Source organism: Ylistrum balloti, unplaced genomic scaffold, assembly GCF_031769215.1.
Source record: "Ylistrum balloti isolate Yb309-2 unplaced genomic scaffold, AGI_CSIRO_Ybal_v1 Utg370358, whole genome shotgun sequence".
NCBI classification, from domain to species: domain Eukaryota; kingdom Metazoa; phylum Mollusca; class Bivalvia; order Pectinida; family Pectinidae; genus Ylistrum; species Ylistrum balloti.
Window position 1 is genome coordinate 121,413 of NW_026782254.1, and position 23,348 is coordinate 144,760.

Below are 23,348 nucleotides of genomic sequence, written 5' to 3' on the forward strand. Positions count from 1 at the left end.
GTCTCAGGTAGTAACTGTCCTACCTCTACATCACTGTCTCAGGTAGTAACTGTCCTACCTCTACATACATCACTATCTCAGGTAGTAACTGTCCTACCTCTACATACATCACTATCTCAGGTAGTAACTGTTCTACCTCTACATACATCACTATCTCAGGTAGTAACTGTCCTACCTCTACATTACTGTATCAGGTACTCTCCTCTAGGAAAGTTGTATGGTGTAAAAATGGTAACTTTATAAACCCTTCTGACAAGTATATTTACTGGAATGATACAAGTCTGATAACCGGTGATAAAAAATATTGACTTGAATTTCCCGCGTTTTTTAACTGACGAATCACATCATTCTTTTGATTATGTATTTTGTTACTGTTTAGTTTGAATAGAAATTCTGATTGAAGATAGGTTCAACGGCATTGATGTCCGTCTTCCTGTTTAACTGGTGTCCCAATAGCCATACAGTCGAAATTTAGTGACACTTGACGCGATTTGGTTTCAACTTTGGACAGCCAAATAATTATTTATTGCTAAAAATGATTCTTTTCATGTTTTATAAACATGGGTTTTATGTCCTAAATGTCAATTGAATTGGTTCTAATGTCATGTTTTGATACGCCTATGGTGAAACATAAGTGTACTTGGTTACCGAGCAAAGTCCCTATTTAAGGTTTGTAAAACACATCCCTAAGTAGACTATCCACCGCAGTAGTATAGTGAACTTCCTGTCAGGCTCTTGACATTGCCCTAGATGTGTTCTAGCCGAGGAGGTAGGGCTTCAGGGAAGGGAGTGCACGGCACAAAACAGTGGCTGGCAACATGACTACCCTCTACGTATTGCAGGTAGGAAAACTCCAGTTCTGGCTGGTCAAACAGTCTTTTAGATATTTAAGAGCATTATAGTCATATTGTGATTATATTTCAAATTATATCGATTATCAATTTAAATTTCTACTTAAGAGAACAGTTGGAATCATTTTAGTCCATCTGATAAATGTTGCTGATTTGCAGAATTTGATTTACAAATAGACTTCATGATTTACGGTTAAAATGATTTTGTACCTTTGTAAAGATATTTGATCATCGCTGTCATTGAAAAAAATATCAAGAATTATTCTTCAACAAAACTGATATCATGAACTAAACTTAACGTAATACATAGGACTGTTCCGGTATTCCTTATAATAATTTATTCAAGCTTTCTAAAATTTTATAATTTTACTAATATCAGTAACCAAGGTATTATGTATATCAAAGATCAATACATCTAACACGACAAATAAACAGTTATATGATATATAGTACAACAATGACAGACCTATACGATATCTATAACACGACAGATAAACAGTTATATGATATATAGTACAACAATGATAGACAGTCCTATACGATATATATAACACGACAGATAAACCATTATATGATATAAAGTACAACAATGACAGTCCTATACGATATCTATAACACGACAGATAAACAGTTATATGATATATAGTACAACAATGATAGACAGTCCTATACGATATCTATAACACGACAGATAAACAGTTATATGATATATAGTACAACAATGATAGACAGTCCTATACGATATCTATAACACGACAGATAAACGGTTATATGATATATAGTACAACAATGATAGACAGTCCTATACGATATCTATAACACGACAGATAAACGGTTATATGATATATAGTACAACAATGATAGATAGTCCTATACGATATCTATAACACGACAGATAAACAGTTATATGATATATAGTACAACAATGACAGTCCTATACGATATCTATAACACGACAGAAAAACGGTTTTATGATATTTAGTCCAATAATGATAGACAGTCCTATACGATATCTATAACACGACAGATAAACAGTTATATGATATATAGTACAACAATGATAGACAGTCCTATACGATATCTATAACACGACAGATAAACAGTTATATGATATATAGTACAACAATGATAGTCCTATACGATATCTATAACACGACAGATAAACAGTTATATGATATATAGTACAACAATGATAGACAGTCCTATACGATATCTATAACACGACAGATAAACGGTTATATGATGTATAGTACAACGATGATAGACAGTCCTATACGATATCTATAACACGACAGATAAACGGTTATATGATTATGATATAAAGTACAACAATGACAGTCCTATACGATATCTATAACACGACAGATAAACGGTTTTATGATATATAGTACAACAATGACAGTCCTATACGATATCTATAACACGACAGATAAACGGTTATATGATATATAGTATATGATAGTCCTATACGATTATATAACACGACAGATAAACAGTTATATGATATATAGTTATATGATATATAGTACATGATATATAATGACAGTCCTATACGATATCTATAACACGACAGATAAACAGTTATATGATATATATGTAGTCCAACAATGATAGACAGATACAACAATGAAGTCCTATACGATATCTATAACACGACAGATAAACGGTTATATGTTATATAGTACAACAATGATAGTCCTATACGATATCTATAACACGACAGATAAACGGTTATATGATATATAGTACAACAATGATAGACAGTCCTATACGATATTTATAACACGACAGATAAACGGTTATATGATATATAGTACAACAATGACAGATAGTCCTATACGATATCTATAACACGACAGATAAACGGTTATATGATATATAGTACAACAATGATAGACAGTCCTATACGATATCTATAACACGACAGATAAACGGTTATATGATATATAGTACAACAATGATAGTCCTATACGATATCTATAACACGACAGATAAACAGTTATAGTCCTATACGATATCTATAACACGACAGATAAACGGTTATAGTCCTATACGATATATATAACACGACAGATAAACGGTTATATGATATATAGTACAACAATGACAGTCCTATACGATATCTATAACACGACAGATAAACAGTTATATGATATATAGTACAACAATGACAGTCCTATACGATATCTATAACACGACAGATAAACAGTTATATGATATATAGTACAACAATGATAGACAGTCCTATACGATATCTATAACACGACAGATAAACGGTTATATGATATATAGTACAACAATGACAGTCCTATACGATATCTATAACACGACAGATAAACGGTTATATGATATATAGTACAACAATGACAGTCCTATACGATATTGATAACACGACAGATAAACATTTATATAATATATAGTACAACAATGACAGTCCTATACGATATCTATAACACGACAGATAAACAGTTATATGATATATAGTACAACAATGGTAGACAGACCTATACGATATCTATAACACGACAGATAAACAGTTATATGATATATAGTACAACAATGATAGACAGTCCTATACGATATCTATAACACGACAGATAAACAGTTATATGATATATAGTACAACAATGATAGACAGTCCTATACGATATCTATAACACGACAGATAAACAGTTATATGATATATAGTACAACAATGTTACTTTATGATATACAACATATCACATATAAATGTGTCTATATAATAATTTTCCTTAATTACATTGAACGTTTCAATGACATGGTATAAATAATCGATATATCACTGATGTGGTAGATATTCTAGAGATATCGAATCTCATTATTATTGATAGCAAACAATTCAGATAAATTTGCGATGTATAACATCTCTTTTTTATAGAATATCATTGATAACTTATGTGCAGTCTTCGTCTTCGAACACGCTTTGTTCTGGAATTCATTAAAAAACTTTTACTTACAAACAATGTAAGGTATTTATACATTGCCAAAATATAAAATTTTTGATTGTGACAACCATGATTATGCGCAACATTCGACATTTGTTATAGTCAAAGTTCAAGTCCAAAACGTTTGGCCACCTCTTTGTACTTTTTCGTGGGTTTTTTTTTTTTTTTTTGTGAATCTTTAGCTTACACAAGCTCTGGTAAGCTTTGTTACTGTATATTCATCCGCGTGTGAACACGAAAGGATGTTGCAAAGAAAAGCACTGTTGGCCCTATGGATAGGTCACGGTAGAATCACCTGGATACCATGCTCAACAAAGACATTCGGAAAGAAAATGCTCACAAAAGAAATGCACACATTCAATTATTTTTGAATCACGAGAAGATACAAAGACAAAATGAAAAATGTCCTGGAAGAAGATATGCCGACTTCTTGGAGATAAGCTAAACTTTCATGATATTAAGTGTAGAATAAAACCTCAAATTAAGCAGGTATATCAGGGAAATGGCGGGCTTTTAATTCAATACCTCTTTTCGGAATCGTCAAATACAAAAGAGGCACTCCGAGATCAGTGAAGTTCAAAAGGCGGAAGTATAAGCTGACACCTATATAAGCAATGAATAATGTATAATCAGGTTTACTTTTCTAGTAGGAGCATTATTCTGAAAAAGGGATATATGAGAGACTGTTCTCCGCTTCTATTGTCTATCTAGATTTTGCTGTTGTGTGGAGTGGTAGGGGGCCAGGAACTGGCTGCTTTCAAAAAACTCGACATGTCGCCTTACGATTTGAACACTTTGGAACAGTACACCAATCTCACCCTCGATGAAATTTTCACAGCAGCACTTGGAGGCATCAATGGTATTTATTCTTTAATGAACTGATATCCCGTTGACTGGACTCAAATACAGTAACAGTAGATTAACAAAAAGTAAAAACAGACCAGCAGAATGTATAACACGTTTGGTATTGAATCAACTATCACTTAGTAACGTGGCTTAGTTAATCGAAATATCTCCCTGTATCTTTAATGGCGAACACAAGACAGGCCATTTAAAATCATTTCTAGATTTTTATTAGTCTGTTTTACAAACCGTCCTTTTTTTAATGATTTGCATTTTTCTTCATCACTGTATGTCTTCCTCGTTGAAGCTATTTATGTCCTCGTTGACACGTAGAGAAAAAAATATTTGGCAAAAACAATTTGAGCCACGTGATTTATCTGAAAGAGGAAAAGCGAAATTTCCACATATTTTGAATTCATGAGGTACACCATTTAAACTCAACAAACTATTGCATTTTATTTTTTTATCAAAACTGTATAAATAGCATACAAGTGGATAGCACCTGTTGATGCTGATTTAGAATTAGATACAGTAAAGATAATTAGTGGTCTAAATAGTGTCATGGCGGTTTTTTCTCCCGCTAATACTCAGTGATGCTAACCTAAGGGCGACAGAGGCAAATAGAAAATTGGTCAAAAGAAATACAAAACCCAAAAATATAATGGGAAGTTTCAAACTAAACCTAACAAATTAAGCCTTAGAATCACCAGATATTAATTTCTTTATATGAAGATTTCTAACGACCTTACAAATTCGAATGCAAATTTAATGACTTTAGATTTTAAACATGAATTAAACGCGTACATTTGATGCCATAGCTTATCCGGAATATTAATTTCTTGACGCGATGTATTTGTGGATTTGGTTTTTTAAGTTACTGGTTCAAATACGTTGTTCTTGAATTCCCATTTCTGTTACTCTTGAAATAGTTTCTGCTCAGAAGATGGTTGGGCCTGATGGTATGTTCCTGGCAGAGCTCGACATGCTGCTGACAGAAGAGCAATTCCGTAACATGTACCAACCACCAGAATAGTGAGGCCTAATCCTAGTATTGCTTTTCCACCCTTTTCATGTTTAAGGTAGAATTAATGTAATTTCACAGCGGAAACTATCGTTTTAAGATAATAGTTGAACATTGTTTTCGCAAGGCTATTCATACGGGAGAAATGTATCTATAATTCACTATTATAAAAAGGTAAAACAAATATGATTTAAGAGGATAGAAAAAATAATCAAAACAGAAAAAAACAAAAGGTCTATTTGGTGACATCTGTAAAGCTCCTGTTAAAATGACTATTTGCAAACCCTGCCTGTATATGTGTCTGTTAGATTGTGTTGTTCATTTTAAAAATTCGCATACACCAAACATGTTTTCCTATTTCATAAGAGGACAAGGAATGATTTCAAAGATTTTATTAGAAGTAAAAACAAGATTCTGTTTATCAAATAAGTTACGGTTGAATGATCGCAACATCATTTCCAGAGTTAGATTTGGGCCAGATATCAAAAGTGATATCGTTTTGACATTCAGCTCCTTCCTTAAGTTACTTCTCTGCAATCACAATGAAGTTAATTTCTTAAAGTTGTGACGTCCAAAAAAACCGATGATCAATAGGCTAGATGTTATGAAATTTATTTTTCTAGCATGATAAATTTCAAGACTGATATAACACCGAAAACGCATTCCTAAAATATTTTGTGAAGTTTGCTTTGATTTTTGAAGTATTTTAACATCTTGCACAAGTGTTTCATATTTCTACAGCGGTTTACCTTACAAACTTAAACGGTTTTCAATACAATTTTTAAAAGATGCATAAATTATAATTGTATTGATTTTTGTAGTGGGGATATCAAGATGATGCCATATTTTGAACAAAAGAGAAAGAAACGAAAAGCAGTGAGACGAATTGACCTTCGCTGGCCCAATGGCGAAGTACCTTACTACCTCACACCGGGTCATTTCAGTGCGTATCCCGCAAATTTGTTACTGTCGTCGTCATTGTTGTTGTTGTTGTGTGTTGTTGTTGTGTGTTGTTGTTGTGTGTTGTTGTTTGTTGTTGTTGTTGCAGCTGCTGATGTTGTTGTTGTGTGTTGTGTGTTGTTGTTTTTGTTGTTTTTGCAGCTGCTGATGTTGCTGTTGTATGTTGTTATTGTGTGTTGATGTTGTTGTTGTTGTGTGTTGTTGTTGTTGTTGTTGTCGTTGTTGCAGCTGCTGATGTTTTTGTTGTATGTTGTTGTTGTGGTATATTGTTGTTGTGTTGTTGTTGTTGTTGTTGTGTGTTGTTGTTGTTGTGTGTTGTTGTTGTTGTTGCAGCTGCTGCTGTTTTTGTTGTATGTTGTTGTTGTGGTATATTGTTGTTGTGTTGTTGTTGTTGTTGTGTGTGTTGTTGTTGTTGTGTGTTGTTGTTGTTGTTGCAGCTGCTGCTGTTGTTGTTGTATGTTGTTGTTGTGTGTTGTTGTTTTTGTTGTTTTTGCAGCTGCTGATGTTGCTGTTGTATGTTGTTATTGTGTGTTGATGTTGTTGTGTGTTGTTGTGTGTTGTTGTTCTTGTTGCAGCTGCTGATGTTGTTGTTATTGTGTGTTGATGTTTGTTGTTGTTGTTGTTGCAGCTGCTGATGTTGTTGTTGTATGTTGTTATTGTGTGTTGATGTTGTTGTGTTGTTGTTGTGTTGTTGTGTGTTGTTGTGTTGTTGTTGTTGTTGTTGTTGTTGTTGCAGCTGCTGATGTTGTTGTTATTGTGTGTTGATGTTTGTTGTTGTTGTTGTTGCAGCTGCTGATGTTGTTGTTGTATGTTGTTGTTGTGTGTTGTGTGTTGTTTTTGTTGTTTTTGCAGCTGCTGATGTTGCTGTTGTATGTTGTTATTGTGTGTTGATGTTGTTGTTGTTGTGTGTTGTTGTGTTGTTGTTGTTGTTGTTGTTGTTGTTGTTGCAGCTGCTGATGTTGTTGTTATTGTGTGTTGTTGTTGTTGTTGTTGTTGTTGTTGTTGTTGCAGCTGCTGATGTTGTTGTTGTTGTTGTTGTTGTTGTTGTTGTTGTTGTTACCGCCGCCGTCAATAACACCTACTTCATCTTTTACAGAAGCGAAAGAGAGATACTTAATTCGAGTTGCTATGCGCGAGTGGGAAAAGTACACGTGTGTGAGATTCCGTGAAGCAACATCTGAAGACGTTAATTATGTCCGATTCCAAAACGGAGATGGGTAGGTAGATAAAGTACATAATTTTTATTGTCAAATTCTTCCGAACAATATTTCTAAGGAGTCGCTCTTTGTGAATATTTTTCGGGCTGGCAGAGAAACAATCCAAAAAATTGATGAAGTAATATATTTATTAACGTGATAATTGTTTTGAAATGTAATCTCGAGAGTTGTAGTATGTCTTTCTGTATGCGTTATTATCCTACATTTATACCATACCGGAAGTAGTGAACAGTTTCCGTCGAACCGTTATAAAAGTTTTGAGAAATTGTGTCAAAATTGTTCATCATATCAGAAAGAAATTTCATCAAACAATTTCGAAACTTTTTAAGATTGATGAAGTTTGAAGTTTGTGAAGAAAGCCATGTGCGTTGTTACTTCCTTTGTGTCGCATAATTCAAAATGCGTAGTTGCAAAGCAGTTATCTTTTCTCCTCATACTTGACCTTCGTATATCTTCCCATAACGAAGCGTGAAAGAGTGATGTTGTCGACAGTCTGACACTGTGTTCTCAAGAAATATCATTTATAAGCAATTCTGCGTCGGAACATCAAATACAAAATTGTAATTTCTCTTTCGCTATTTGTCTTAAACAAATTTTCACATAATAGCATTTGAGTAGATAATTGCTCTGTATCTGATTTCTGTATAGAGCCTTGGACATATGTCAAATATGAAATGTGTCAGCGAAAGATGTTATGCACATGTGACAGATAAGAAATGTATTCGAGAAATGAAATATACATACGAAAGAGATGGGATATTTATGAGACTGATGTACATTTCATAATGGAATTCCATTGTATTGTACCGTGTTTTCTCTGACAGATGTAACTCCCAGCTGGGTATGGTAGGTGGAGGACAACTTCTGAACCTGGATCAGAACGGATGCCGCTGGGTAAGTCGACTCTTGTCATAGCGTGATACGATTTCATTCAGGTTCGTCACGTCAGTAGCATAGAAGGGTAAGGTTTCGTGACCTTCAGCTGACAAATGACCTTTGTTGAGCGTGCTAGCACTGATGTACGTAATGTACAAGGTGGTGAGGATTCGATAAACTAACTTTTGTTCGCTTGTCTGATGAAAATGGCTATTTAGTCATCGAAACGTCATTGTCTAATCTTCTACTGGTTGTGTTATAAGATGAAGGTGACTGTGTATTCATCGAAACGTCACTCTCTAATCTTCTACTGGTTGTGTTATAAGATGAAGGTGACCGTGTAGTCGTAAAAATGTCACTCTCTAATCTTGTACTGGTTGTGTTATAAGATGAAGGTGACCGTGTAGTCATAAAAATGTCACACTCTAAACTTGTACTGGTTGTGTTATAAGATGAAGGTGACCGTGTAGTCATCGAGACTTCACACTCTAATCTTGTACTGGTTGTGTTATAAGAATTTCTGTATACAGCTTGATTTAAGCTATTTTTATATAGCAAGTTAGAAGTGGAATGAAGTAATGCGTATAGACTCCGAGACCATTTATCTCTAGAATCTGTTTTTTATTCTGTCTATAATAACCATGATTCTGACATTACTCAAAATCCGTCAAAATTTTGAATTGTGTTACCATTTTTTTACACCTACAGAAAGGACTGTACCTTCATGAGATTGGGCATGCGCTTGGACTAGTCCATGAACATCAACTTCCAAACAGAGATGAATTTATCGAGATTCTTTATCATAATGTAGCACCGAGCATGCGCATATGGTTTAACAAATACTCGACACAGGAAGTGAATCAATATGACGTCCCTTATGAGTATTCTTCTGTGATGCACTATGGAGTCACGGTAAGTACGAATACTTAACAGCGCATGCGTATGTGTGTGTGTGCAAAGAAGTTTCAAAACCAACTGAATATGTGTATTACTGTTAATAGTGTTCAGCGTGGTAATTGTACCAGCACTGACATACATGCTATGATGTTGACGCCTTTTCGATAACCTCCTATTTTTCCTAAGATATACCATTAGGTTTAAAGAGGAGTCCTGGAGAAAGAGTTGTATGGTACAATTTACTTCATTGTTGAGTGCAATTTTGTCTAATTCTAAGTACGTATTAAGATTTGCAATCTTCTTGTGTGTTTTATGTACAATGATAAGAACAGAATTGATATGATATAGCCTATATTTATTTTACAACATTTGTGAAACAAGCTTTAAGCGTGTACTAATCACTTGGCCGGGACCTCCTACTCTTTAACATTCGTGCCGGGAATCGAACACAGGACGTGTAAGTGAACGGCGACTGTGTTACAACTAATTAACCAGAGTAAAGTACTAGGAATTGGGCGCATGCGTCCACACCAATTTTACGCGGATGGGGACAATGATATGTATTTTAGCCATGTATCCGCATGGAGTCCGCAATAATATAGTTTGCAGAACAGGTCATTATGCCATCCAGTTTTTGAATTCTAGTATATATTTGCTAGACATTCTCACAGAACAGTAGGTCTCAAACCATTCACCTATAACATATACTTAAATATTTGCTAGGCATTCGCACAGGACGGTAGGTCACAAACCATCCGGGCTAAGGACCCATCCAAGGAAGAGACCATTGGCAAAGTATGGCGAAAGGAATTGTCCTTCACTGACATCAAAGCGGTCAACCGGATGTACGAATGCTCAGGTATCATATATATACATGCTGACTCAGACATGTGATACTAGAAGACAAGAACATTGTAGAATATGGCACTGAATATATAGCTATAGTGGCACAATTCGGAATATATACATGTAATTACTGTTGTTCTGAAATTATGATAATATATGAAAATTACAAAACTTATTCAACTATTGGGTAGTGCACCTTCCTATATAAATTTTGACTTTTCGTTTGATCACTTTGAATTTTCCGTAGTCGCCTCCTAGGCAACAAATTGTAGACCCTTAGCATCACATCTGTCTTGGGTAATAGTTGATGCGCTCTCTAACATATGTCTCGGGTAATAGTTGATGCGCCCTTTAACATCTGACTCGGGTAATAGTTGATGCTCTCTCTAACATCTGACTCGGGTAATAGTTGATGCGCTCTCTAACATCTGACTCGGGTAATAGTTGATGCGCACTCTAACATATGTCTCGGGTAATAGTTGATGCGCTCTCTAACATCTGACTCGGGTAATAGTTGATGCGCTCTCTAACATCTGACTCGGGTAATAGTTGATGCGCACTCTAACATATGTCTCGGATAATAGTTGATGAGCTCTTTAACATCTGTCTCGGGTAATAGTTGATGTGCTCTCTAACATCTGTCTCGGGTAATAGTTGATGCGCTCTCTAACATCTGACTCGGGTAATAGTTGATGCGCTCTCTAACATCTGACTCGGATAATAGTTGATGCGCTCTCTAACATCTGACTCGGGTAATAGTTGATGCGCTCTCTAACATCTGACTCGGGTAATAGTTGATGCGCTCTCTAACATCTGACTCGGATAATAGTTGATGCGCTCTCTAACATCTGACTCGGGTAATAGTTGATGCGCTCTCTAACATCTGTCACGGGTAATAGTTGATGCGCTCTCTAACATCTGTCTCGGGTAATAGTTGATGCGCTCTCTAACATCTGACTCGGGTAATAGTTGATGCGCTCTCTAACATCTGACTCGGGTAATAGTTGATGCGCTCTCTAACATCTGACTCGGGTAATAGTTGATGCGCTCTCTAACATCTGACTCGGGTAATAGTTGATGCTCTCTCTAACATCTGACTCGGGTAATAGTTGATGCGCTCTCTAACATCTGACTCGGGTAATAGTTGATGCGCTCTCTAACATCTGACTCGGGTAATACTTGATGCGCTCTCTAACATCTGACTCGGGTAATAGTTGATGCGCTCTCTAACATCTGACTCAGGTAATAGTTGATGCGCTCTCTAACATCTGACTCGGGTAATAGTTGATGCGCTCTCTAACATCTGTCTCGGTTAATAGTTGATGCGCTCTCTAACATCTGTCTCGGTTAATAGTAGGTGCGCTCTCTAACATCTGACTCGGGTAATAGTTGATGCGCTCTCTAACATCTGACTCGGGTAATAGTTGATGCGCTCTCTAACATCTGACTCGGGTAATAGTTGATGCGCTCTCTAACATCTGACTCGGGTAATAGTTGATGCGCTCTCTAACATCTGTCTCGGGTAATAGTTGATGCGCCCTTTAACATCTGTCTCGGGTAATAGTTGATGCGCCCGTTAACATCTGACTCGGGTAATAGTTGATGCGCTCTCTAACATATGTCTCGGGTAATAGTTGATGAGCTCTTTAACATCTGTCTCGGGTAATAGTTGATGCGCCCTTTAACATCTGACTCGGGTAATAGTTGATGCGCACTCTAACATATGTTTCGGGTAATAGTTTATGCGCCCTTTAACATCTGACTCGGGTAATAGTTGATGCGCTCTCTAACATCTGACTCGGGAAATAGTTAACGCATTCTTTAAACAATTTTGCTATAAAATGGATGTCTCGCACATTGAACACTGGAAAAGTTGCAGATGGTGTTCTCTTTGAAATCCGACCAGTTAGGATTACCAATACAATGAACAATGACACTACGGAGTATATATTTTCAGTGTATATCTTATCATCTACCTCTATATATTGTCCAGCGGTATGTCCGAGAGTTGTCCGCTGCCTGGATGGCGGGATTGTTGACCAGAATTGCCGCTGTATCTGTCCGGATGGTACCTCAGACTGTCAAGAAAACATTAAGTCCAACAAGCCCACGTTAGACAGTATGTAAATCATCTGTTTTTTTTTCACTATATAATCTCAAAAGTACTGAAAAATAGAGCATATCATGGCACTTCATCATAGGATCTTAAAACAATATATATGATTTCAGTCTTACCCTAGAAGTATTAAAACATCGTTTCGTTTTATCTAGTTATATATCTATACGAACGAACTTCATTATCTCGAAGTCGGCGGGACCGAAGGAAAACCTTGAGTTATCCGAGTGAGTTGGAATGTTAAGTGTGAAATTTGATTGCCACCGACGGAATACTTCGAATTAAACGTGCCTTTGTGTTATACGAGTACGAGATAAAGAAGTTCGACTGCATGTGCATTACGTGTCATTAATCCATAATAATATCCGGTTTTGTTTATGGTGATAGTTTTCTTATATCGCGAAGCTAATATCACGTGGTTGTCTTGTTTTGGGTTAGTTCAAGGAATTTAACTCGCGTTGGTTTATCAAGTATTAGCTATGTATACATATGGGAAACACGTCTGAAATTGTGATTCACTTTAAAAATGTTTTCTGGGTAATTGATTTTACGCTGTATGTATTTTCAATTACCATGACAATAGTGGAATGTAATTCCCGCGAATTCTACCGACAGTCATATCCATGGAACATAAGGGTATTGAAATATCCAATCCCTCTTCGGATTCATATGAACGAAAGAAAATAAACATGAAGTCTTGCTTGAGTATGCAATGAAAATATCATGAAATAATATCAAAATAATAATTCTAAAAATATTAGCACAGAGTTAAAAAAAACCTTCCAACTACATTGTAACTTTGACACCATCTTTGAGAATACAAGAATATATCACAATAGCTACCAAACCCATGTCAATGAATATAACACTCTGTAAAATTTAAATGTTGTGTTTAAGCATGTCGGAATGAGTACAACAGTTGGAGCTGTTACATCTGGTCCACACAAGGAGAGTGTAAACTCAATACCAAGTTTATGGAACGCTACTGTCAAAAGGCGTGTGGCTTGTGTGGGAAGGAAGGAGCGAATACGGAAGGTAGAAAATATTTCATAAGAATTTGTGGTTAATGATAAAGTACCTTAAAATACTTTACAATGGCTCGTGAATTTGTGATAAATAACTAAGTACACAACATACTTTCTATGATTTGTGTAAAGTACACAACATACTTTCTATGATTTGTGATTTGTGTAAAGTACACAAAATACTTTCTATGATTTGTGTAAAGTACACACATTCTTTCTATGATTTGTGTAAAGTACACAACATTCTTTCTATGATTTGTGTAAAGTAACTAACATACTTTCTATGATTTGTGTAAAGTACCTAACATACTTTCTATGATTTGTGATTTGTGTAAAGTACACAACATACTTTCTATGATTTGTGTAAAGTAACTAACATACTTTCTATGATTTGTGTAAAGTACACAACATACTTTCTATGATTTGTGTAAAGTACACAACATACTTTCTATGATTTGTGTAAAGTACACAACATACTTTCTATGATTTGTGTAAAGTACACAACATACTTTCTATAATTTGTGTAAAGTACCTAACATACTTTCTATGATTTGTGTAAAGTACACAACATACTTTCTATGATTTGTGATTTGTGTAAAGTACACAACATACTTTCTATAATTTGTGTAAAGTACCTAACATACTTTCTATGATTTGTGATTTGTGTAAAGTACCTAACATACTTTCTATGATTTGTGTAAAATACACAACGTACTTTCTATATTTTGTGTAAAGTACCTAACATTCTTTCTATGATTTGTGATTTGTTTAAAGTACACAACATACTTTCTATAATTTGTGATTTGTGTAAAGTACCTAACATACTTTCTATGATTGATGATTTGTGTAAAGTACACAACATACTTTCTATGATTTGTGGTTTGTGTAAAGTACACAACATACTTTCTATAATTTGTGATTTGTGTAAAGTACCTAACATACTTTCTATGATTTGTGTAAAGTACACAACATACTTTCTATGATTTGTGGTTTGTGTAAAGTACACAACATACTTTCTATAATTTGTGATTTGTGTAAAGTACCTAATATACTTTCTATGATTTGTGTAAAGTACACAACATACTTTCTATGATTTGTGATTTGTGTAAAGTACACAACATACTTTCTATAATTTGTGTAAAGTACCTAACATACTTTCTATGATTTGTGATTTGTGTAAAGTACCTAACATACTTTCTATGATTTGTGTAAAATACACAACATACTTTCTATAATTTGTGTAAAGTACCTAACATACTTTCTATGATTTGTGATTTGTTTAAAGTACACAACATACTTTCTATGATTTGTGTAAAGTATCTAACATACTTTCTATAATTTGTGTAAAGTATCTAACATACTTTCTATGATTTGAGTAAAGTACACATTTTGTCTTTGAAATAGTTCTATTTTACTGAAATTCGATGTTCAAGAAAAAAGTAAATGTCAACAAGATTTTGTATTTAACATCCTTTAGCAAATTTAACTTCCCGTGTAACTAAAAGACAACTTCTAAAATCAACATATTTTTGAAGACTTTTTTTCACATCCAGAGAGTTGCAATTTTGGATATCAAATATTGAAATTAAAATGAAATCAATAAACTTACATGTGTAACATTTTGTAATACAGTTTATAAATACAAAACAATTGGTAATTTAAGGGAATCATGTGGCAACATGGGCTTGGCAGTGGTTAGGGATTTTTACCAATCTCTACCCAAAGAACTGGACTGTTGGTATGCATAGCTTTCATTTTTTTTTATGCGTCTAAGTTTTCAAAATGATATGACGTACCAGCGATGGAAGCAACATTTGGTCATAACCTGTGCTTTTGTCTGTAGATTAAAAACTGTTCCCAGGCGACTGACAACAAGACAAATTATTAAAAAAAATAAATAGTTATGTCTCTAAAATGTAGTTTTATATTTCACGTTGACAATGAGATTAGGTTTCTCATCACATTTAAAAGCCTGCTATTCTTTACCAGGAAGCAAAAGTCATTTGTAATTGTCAATATAAAATCCCATTGTACTGCAACAATAGGCATTTCGGAGATATAAAATGTTTGACATCATTCAATATCCTTTGTTTCAAATGTGTTAGGATTTTGCATATTACAGAGGAGTGTCATAATAAGTATAGTGATGATAAGTGTGACAGCTGGGCAAAAAATGGCGATTGTATTGTAATGGAAGATTGGATGAAGATCAACTGCAAAAGCACGTGTGGCATGTGTTCTAACAACAACACGGCAGCTTCCGGTAAGTTTTAAGTTCAAAAGTACGTGTCATTATATCCTCACGGATTCTTCCCTGTAATATCATCATTTCTTTTGTTTAATCTTGTCTTCATATTTGCCCTCGTTTTAATAAATTTGATTTTGGATTATGACACTTTTGGCATGTTTTTATTTTCTTGATTGTTTTTATCGTCCTGATTCTGCTGCAATCAATAGTACTTTTAATTCTGTGTATTTTTTCGGCTGAGGCAGACTTTGGCTCGTATGTTGATGATATTGGGTCATTCGTCCTTGAGTGTTATATACAAAATTAAAGTGGTACACATTAAAATGCTAACTTCAACATTAAAACCATGCATCTATGATCAATGGCTATGCATGGACAGCCTATATCTTTGTGTGCTAATTATCACCGTTTATTTACGCGAAATCTGCTACCATAGCAACAAGCTAACAATGCTAATATAAATGTTACTTTTCCATGCAGAGAATTGTGGGAATGTACACACCAACTCAACCCAGTGTAATATCTGGGCAAGGAAAGGAGAATGTCAAGTTAACCGAAAGTGGATGTATAACAACTGCCGAGGGTCGTGTCGCCTATGTGACAAGGCGATGCCAACAGACGATGACACACCCCTTAGAGACGAGACTTCCGACAGGGGTCAAAACGATGACCGTAAGTACTTTAAATCCGTTATATTTTCCGTGGATTTTATTTTCGCCTCACCACACGCGGAAAGTCAATCGCGAATTCAAATGCCTCATGATTATTTGAACGAAAATATCATTCATACTGAATTGGATACCGATTTATAAATCATTTGCGAATTTAAAGTCAATTCCAGATCACCGTTTCCGAAATCATGTATTCGCGAATATGCCTGAAGACGTTAGGTCGCGAAATAAAGTATCCGCGAAATATCAGTGATTAACAGTAGCGTAAACAATTATCAATTATTCTCATATATCGCACAACAGCATATGGCACTGTCAACAGATATATTCGCGCACAATTCAAATCATGGTGAGCAAATTCACTTATTTCAAATTTGGTGGCATTTTGGAGCGGTTCGTGGTATACAAATTCCTTGATTGAGAGTACAGACAGAAAAGGGGGTTTATGATTGAGGGTACAGACAGGAAGGGGGTACAATGATTGAGGTTACAGAGAGGGAGGAGGTATTATGATTGAGAGTACAGACAGGGAGGGGGTACAATGATTGAGGGTACAGACAGGGAGGGAGTATTATGATTGAGAGTACAGACAGGGAGGGGGTAATATGATTGAGGGTACAGACAGGGAGAGGGTATAATGATTGAGGGTACAGACAGGGAGGGGGTATTATGATTGAGAGCACAGACAGGGAGGGGGTATTATGATTAAGGGTACAGACAGTACAGACAGGGAGGGGTATTATGATTGAGAGTACAGACAGGGAGGGGTATTATGATTGAGAGTACATACAGGGAGGGGGTATTATGATTGAGAGTACAGACAGTGAGGGGTATTATGATTGAGAGTACAGACAGGGAGGGGGTATTATGATTGAGAGTACAGACAGGGAGGGGGTATTATGATTGAGAGCACAGACAGGGAGGGGGTATTATGATTGAGAGCACAGACAGGGAGGGGGTATTATGATTAAGGGTACAGACAGGGAGAGGGTATAATGATTGAGGGTACATACAGGGAGGGGGTATTATGATTGAGAGCACAGACAGGGAGGGGGTATTATGATTAAGGGTACAGACAGGGAGGGGGTATAATGATTGCGAGTACAGACAGGGAGGGGTATTATGATTGAGAGTACAGACAGGGAGGGGGTAATATGATTGAGGGTACAGACAGGGAGAGGGTATAATGATTGAGGGTACAGACAGGGAGGGGGTATTATGATTGAGAGTACAGACAGGGAGGGGGTATTATGATTGAGAGCACAGACAGGGAGGGGGTATTATGATTGAGAGCACAGACAGGGAGGGGGTATTATGATTAAGGGTACAGACAGGGAGAGGGTATAATGAATGAGAGTACAGATAGAGAGGGAGTATTATGATTTAGAGTACAGGCAGGGAGGGGGTATAATGATTGAGAGTACAGACAGGGAGGGGGTATAATGATTGAGAGTACAGACAGAGAGGGGTATTATGATTGAGAGTACAGACAGAGAGGGGGTATAATGATTGAGAGTACAGACAGGAAGGGGGTATAATGATTGAGAGTACAGGCAGGAAGGGGGTATAATGATTGAGAGTACAGACACCTAGGGCGTATAATGATGGAGAGTACAGGCAGGAAGGGGGTATAATGATTGAGAGTACAGGCAGGAGGGAGGGGGTATAATGATTGAGATGATTGAGAGTACAGACAGGAAGGGGGTATAATGATTGAGAGTACGGACAGAGAGGGGTATTATGAATGAGAGTACAGACAGAGAGGGGGTATAATGATTGAGAGTACAGACAGGAAGGGGGTATAATGATTGAGAGTACAGACAGGAAGGGGGTATAATGATTGAGAGTACAGGCAGGGAGGGGGTATTATGATTGAGAGTACAGACAGAGAGGGGTATTATGATTGAGAGTACAGACAGAGAGGGGGTATTATGATTGAGAGCACAGACAGGGAGGGGGTATTATGATTGAGAGTACAGGGAGGGGGTATTATGATTGAGAGTACAGACAGGAAGGGGGTATTATGATTGAGAGTACAGACAGGGAGGGGGTATTATGATTGACTGTGAGTACAGACAGGGAGGGGGTATTATGATTGAGAGTACATACAGGGAGGGGGTATTATGATTGAGAGTACAGACAGTGAGGGGTATTATGATTGAGAGTACAGACAGGGAGGGGGTATTATGATTGAGAGTACAGACAGGGAGGGGGTATTATGATTGAGAGTACAGACAGAGAGGGGTATTATGATTGAGAGCACGGACAGAGAGGGGTATTATGATTGAGAGTACGGACAGAGAGGGGGTATTATGATTGAGAGTACGGACAGAGAGGGGGTATTATGATTGAGAGTACAGACAGGGAGGGGGTATTATGATTGCGAGTACAGACAGGGAGGGGTATTATGATTGAGAGTACAGACAGTGAGGGATATTATGATTGAGGGTACAGACAGTGAGGGGTATTATGATTGAGAGTACAGACAGTGAGGGATATTATGATTGAGAGTACAGACAGAGAGGGGTATTATGATAGCAATTTGATCAAGCAAGTGACGAATTCTGAATGAAAATCCATCATACGCGACTTTTTACAGTAAATAATATATAATATTCTGACTAGACTAAACAGAGCTCGGACATTTTACCAACAATGTGTTCATAATCATGGCTGTTAGCACTGAAGTTTGAATTCCTTTTATCGTCTGATATGCCCTCTGATGTCCTTAAGGCTAATACCTATGTCATTTCGGCTGTGTTCCTGTTGGATAAATGGATTCGCTGTTATTTCTAGCCCAGGGTTGTCGAGATAGGCACAACACCAGAGAATGCCTCAAATGGGCTAGTAGTGGCGAATGTTCTCGTAACCCAGACTGGATGGTTCCTAATTGCCGGAAGTCATGCAGTAGGTGTGAGGACGGTAGGTTCATTTCTGTTTTTATTTAGTTGAAATATAAATTTATTAAATCATTCGACAATATTGCACACACATTACATCATATGTGGAATAGGAGAACAAAAAAAAAAAAACAAAAAACAAAAAAAAGAAAAAAACAAGATAAAAGTATTGGTTTTATTTATTTTCTATGTACACTGCAATGTGAAAATTGATAATCGTACTAATCAACAATTTACATATTCACATATTTACTGAAGAGGATTGTTATCATGATTCGTGACATGTTGTTTGTCAATAAATACAGGTTACATGATATTGCTATGTAGTACACGATACTACAAAAACGATTTTGTGTTCAGGAGGATTCAAACTTAATTATGGGAAGGATATTCTTTCACGTTCAACATCAAAATGTTGTCTCCATAAAATAATATGACATCGTAAATTATTTGCCATCTGAAGGATCCTGCAAGAATCTGTACGACGACAGGAAATGCCAGGTATGGGCCCGGGATGGTGAGTGTATGAAGAATCCAAGCTGGATGCCGGTCAACTGTAAGAAAGCATGCGGTCGATGCGATGGTAGTACCAGAGATGACAATGAGGCAGAGGAAGACAACGACGATTGGGGAAACGATGATGTAGATACTGATGGTATGTGGTATAAGTCTCTTGGGTATGTCGGGTTTTAGGATAGAGATATTTCACCCGAGGGGTCACAAAATGTCATAAAACCCGAGGCTTTGTCGGGGTTTTACAATATTATGACCTCCATCCAACCTTCATCCCTTCAGGCACATTCAAATCATGTTTTATCTATCTGTTTGTTTATTTTTCCTTTGATTCTTTTACTTCAAATCTCTGTACCAAAATAATACGTAACAAAGTGTCACGCTTGCTATTATTATACTGGCATATCCAAAGTTGAAAGAACTTTAGCCAGAAAACTCAAAAAAGGTAACTTTATGGCGCATTAAAATCATCACACAACATAATTATAATCAAACACATAACATGCCGCAAATTCCTTATAAGCACAATAACAAACGGGATTTCAAATTTTTCCACCGTCGATGTGACAATCTATGCAAGGAATCCGTTACGAACAAAATATATTTGTAATGGTTGTCCCTAATTATCAGCGACGACTTCTACTTAGAATTTCCATGGCTATTTGGTTCTACAAGTCCAAAGAAATGACGCGTTGCTCCGTGTTATGATCCAGTGACGTAGCCAGGATCTAAAGTTAGGGGGGGGGGGGCAAAAATCTGGCAACGCCGGCGAAGCCGTGCGTCGCGAAGCTTTGGCGAGGGGTCCCCCAGAAAAAATTAGGCTCCATTTCCTGCAACCCCCCACCCCCAATAAACAACGGATTTACCCGTTTCACAAAAGTGACCTCTGGGACAACTTCCTACGCCAGTGGTGTTATCTGGAGTCACGTCACTTCTGAATAAGAAGAATCAATATGCAATCAGCAACCAATATTCTCAACTAACGAAAAAGATGTTGTAATCATTAGAGGTTAGTATATACTTTTAGATAAGATTGGTATTAAATCTGCGGTGATATCTTTATCATACGATTGCTTTCTCTGTACTACGGAGATAACATCCTTTATCATTCTCTACAGTCCTGAAGCATTCCGAAGTAATTTGGTTGGTCTAGAGTGGGTTTTAGTAGAAACATACTGGATATTACAAAGAACCGACAGCGAACTCCCACCATTACAACATACCGTTATACGACCTCGAGATTGGTTTGATGTACACCAGAAGATCAAAGATTTCTCATCCATAAGGTGTTGCACATGGAACCTTTAATTTTTGTCATGGAATGTTTCAAGGTTGTAGAGAGCGAAAGTGACCACAACGCCTGGAATATCTAGGACGATAAGATTACCATGCGGGACTACCTTTTTCATCTATTCTAGGGTTTCAAGTTATCACTGTTAGTGTTTGATTAAACTTAAACGCATTTTTTGTTTCAGATAGCGAAAACCTTATACGAATGTAACTATAAGTAATAAGCAGTTCCAGGTGTAAAAATACATTCGGTAAATACTATTTGGGGGATAACTTTTCGTGTCTCCGCAATTGGTGTCATTCTATTTATCTGTCACCCAAATTTTATTCACATCGACAACTTTCTGAAAAGAGTTTATTGTTTAAATAAGCTTGTAGTGTTTGCCCGTTACAGACGGCTGCAGCAACTACCATAATGACAATGATTGTGAGACCTGGTCTAAGAATGGTCACTGTGAAATCAACCCAGGATACATGAAGACTCACTGTAAACGATCATGTGGAGTGTGTGCAAGCACTCGTGAAGACGATGGTAACAGAGATGGAAACAACGGCCGCGACGAGAACATCGATAACGAAGATGACAGAAGAAACCAGGACGATGAAATAGATATAGACACACAGGACGATGGTGGTACCACTGAAACGGAGGAAGGAGAAGTTGAGGAAGATGACGAGAAGAAAGTCGTTGTTACTAATGAAGACGATGAAACGGAAGATACGGAGGGCACCACGAAGGCACCACTAGGTCTGTCTGACTTAATATTTGTTTTTATAATTAGTATAATCACGACTTCACTGTGCGGGACATAACGTCATTTACAATGAATATACATTAACGTTTCCCAATCAAATTGAAAAATCGCAATACGTTTCGAGTGTTTATTGAGTAAAAATAAATATTAGTTAAATAAATAAAATGTTTCTTATGCAATTTTAGTAAATGTGGCGAAGTGACTTTCTGGAAAATCCCGTAATTAAATATATTCTATTAAAAACTACGCTAGTTTAGGAGAAAGCTGAATACGTGCCCGATTACATTAAACAAAAAACTTTGTTACGATTGGCGTAAATCCAGTAACAGCTAGCAAGACCAGTATGAGATCACAATCCTATTGGACCAAATGCAATAACAATGTCATCATTACCGCTGTCGTCCAATCATATTGTAATTGAACGGTGATGTGTAAACATGGGCAATAATTGTGTTCCTATATCTTACCAGACTGTGTAGACGAACATGAAAGTTGTGAAGCTTGGGCAAAAGTAGGCTACTGTAGAAACAATGCCGGCTACAGTCTAAGGGCCTGCAGAAAGGCGTGTAATAACTGCAAAAAAGGTAAGACACCACAAAACTTCGGCTTTTGAAATGCTGTTTTTTTTTAAATTATTCTTTTCACCGCTGTTTCTGAAGATGGAATAAACCGCGAGAAACATATACTTTGAAAATGGAGTTTTTAAAGAATGCATTAGTCGGTTTCATCACCTCTGCGAAAAGCATTAGTTCAAGGCATTATAAAATGTTGACCAAAGAAATTATAGCAAAAATATTAAAAATCACATGAAAGGCACTAGTGATTGTCAATATTCGAATTTCAAAGGAGCCATTTAATTGATTACACTGCATCATACAGCTTTTACGGCTATCAAGACTCTTCGGTGATATCACCTTATCACTATTAATTTTTTCTAAAAACATTTTTTTCAGGATGCGTTGATGAACACACCCTGTGCTCAACGTGGGCGAAAGCCGAACAGTGTGGTTCAAACCCGGGTTACATGTTACGATTCTGTCACAAATCTTGTAAACTCTGTTAGATATATCATGAGGTGAGAGAAGCACACATTGACGGATATCATTATACGTACGAATGATATATTTATCGGGACCAATCTTCTCAACACTGACTGGATTATTGTTGAAATGTTTCCGCATTTATCTGCTGCTGGATGTGTCTTTTTCAATATGACATGTAATAAAGTACAGGAAGTTAATACTATAATCATTCGCTATTTGTGATATTAAAGAACATTGGTTAAATGTATGTTTTCATTAAGCAATTAAAACTTATGCCTTTTTCTCGAATATTATGTTTGTTATGCATATT

At 36.4% G+C, this 23,348-nt stretch overlaps 1 protein-coding gene across 2 annotated transcripts; it reads left to right on the forward strand.

The window, feature by feature from the left end:
- Positions 1–730: 730 nt before the first annotated feature.
- On the forward strand, positions 731–23,326 carry LOC132553839 (zinc metalloproteinase nas-15-like). 2 transcript variants are annotated; one of them, XM_060218120.1, is made up of 18 exons: positions 731–842; positions 4,529–4,676; positions 5,590–5,692; positions 6,503–6,624; positions 7,738–7,858; positions 8,683–8,752; positions 9,443–9,646; positions 10,355–10,490; positions 12,471–12,596; positions 13,491–13,628; positions 15,282–15,356; positions 15,741–15,881; positions 16,347–16,538; positions 19,334–19,459; positions 19,901–20,092; positions 21,635–21,988; positions 22,466–22,579; positions 22,949–23,326. In XM_060218120.1, the coding sequence occupies exons 1-18, from the start codon at positions 819–821 to the stop codon at positions 23,056–23,058; spliced, it is 2,496 nt and encodes an 831-aa protein (XP_060074103.1). In that variant the 5' UTR covers positions 731–818; the 3' UTR covers positions 23,059–23,326. The 2 variants fall into 2 exon arrangements, with proteins under 2 accessions (XP_060074103.1, XP_060074104.1); XM_060218121.1 differs by lacking the exon at positions 15,282–15,356.
- The last annotated feature ends 22 nt before the right edge of the window (positions 23,327–23,348 follow it).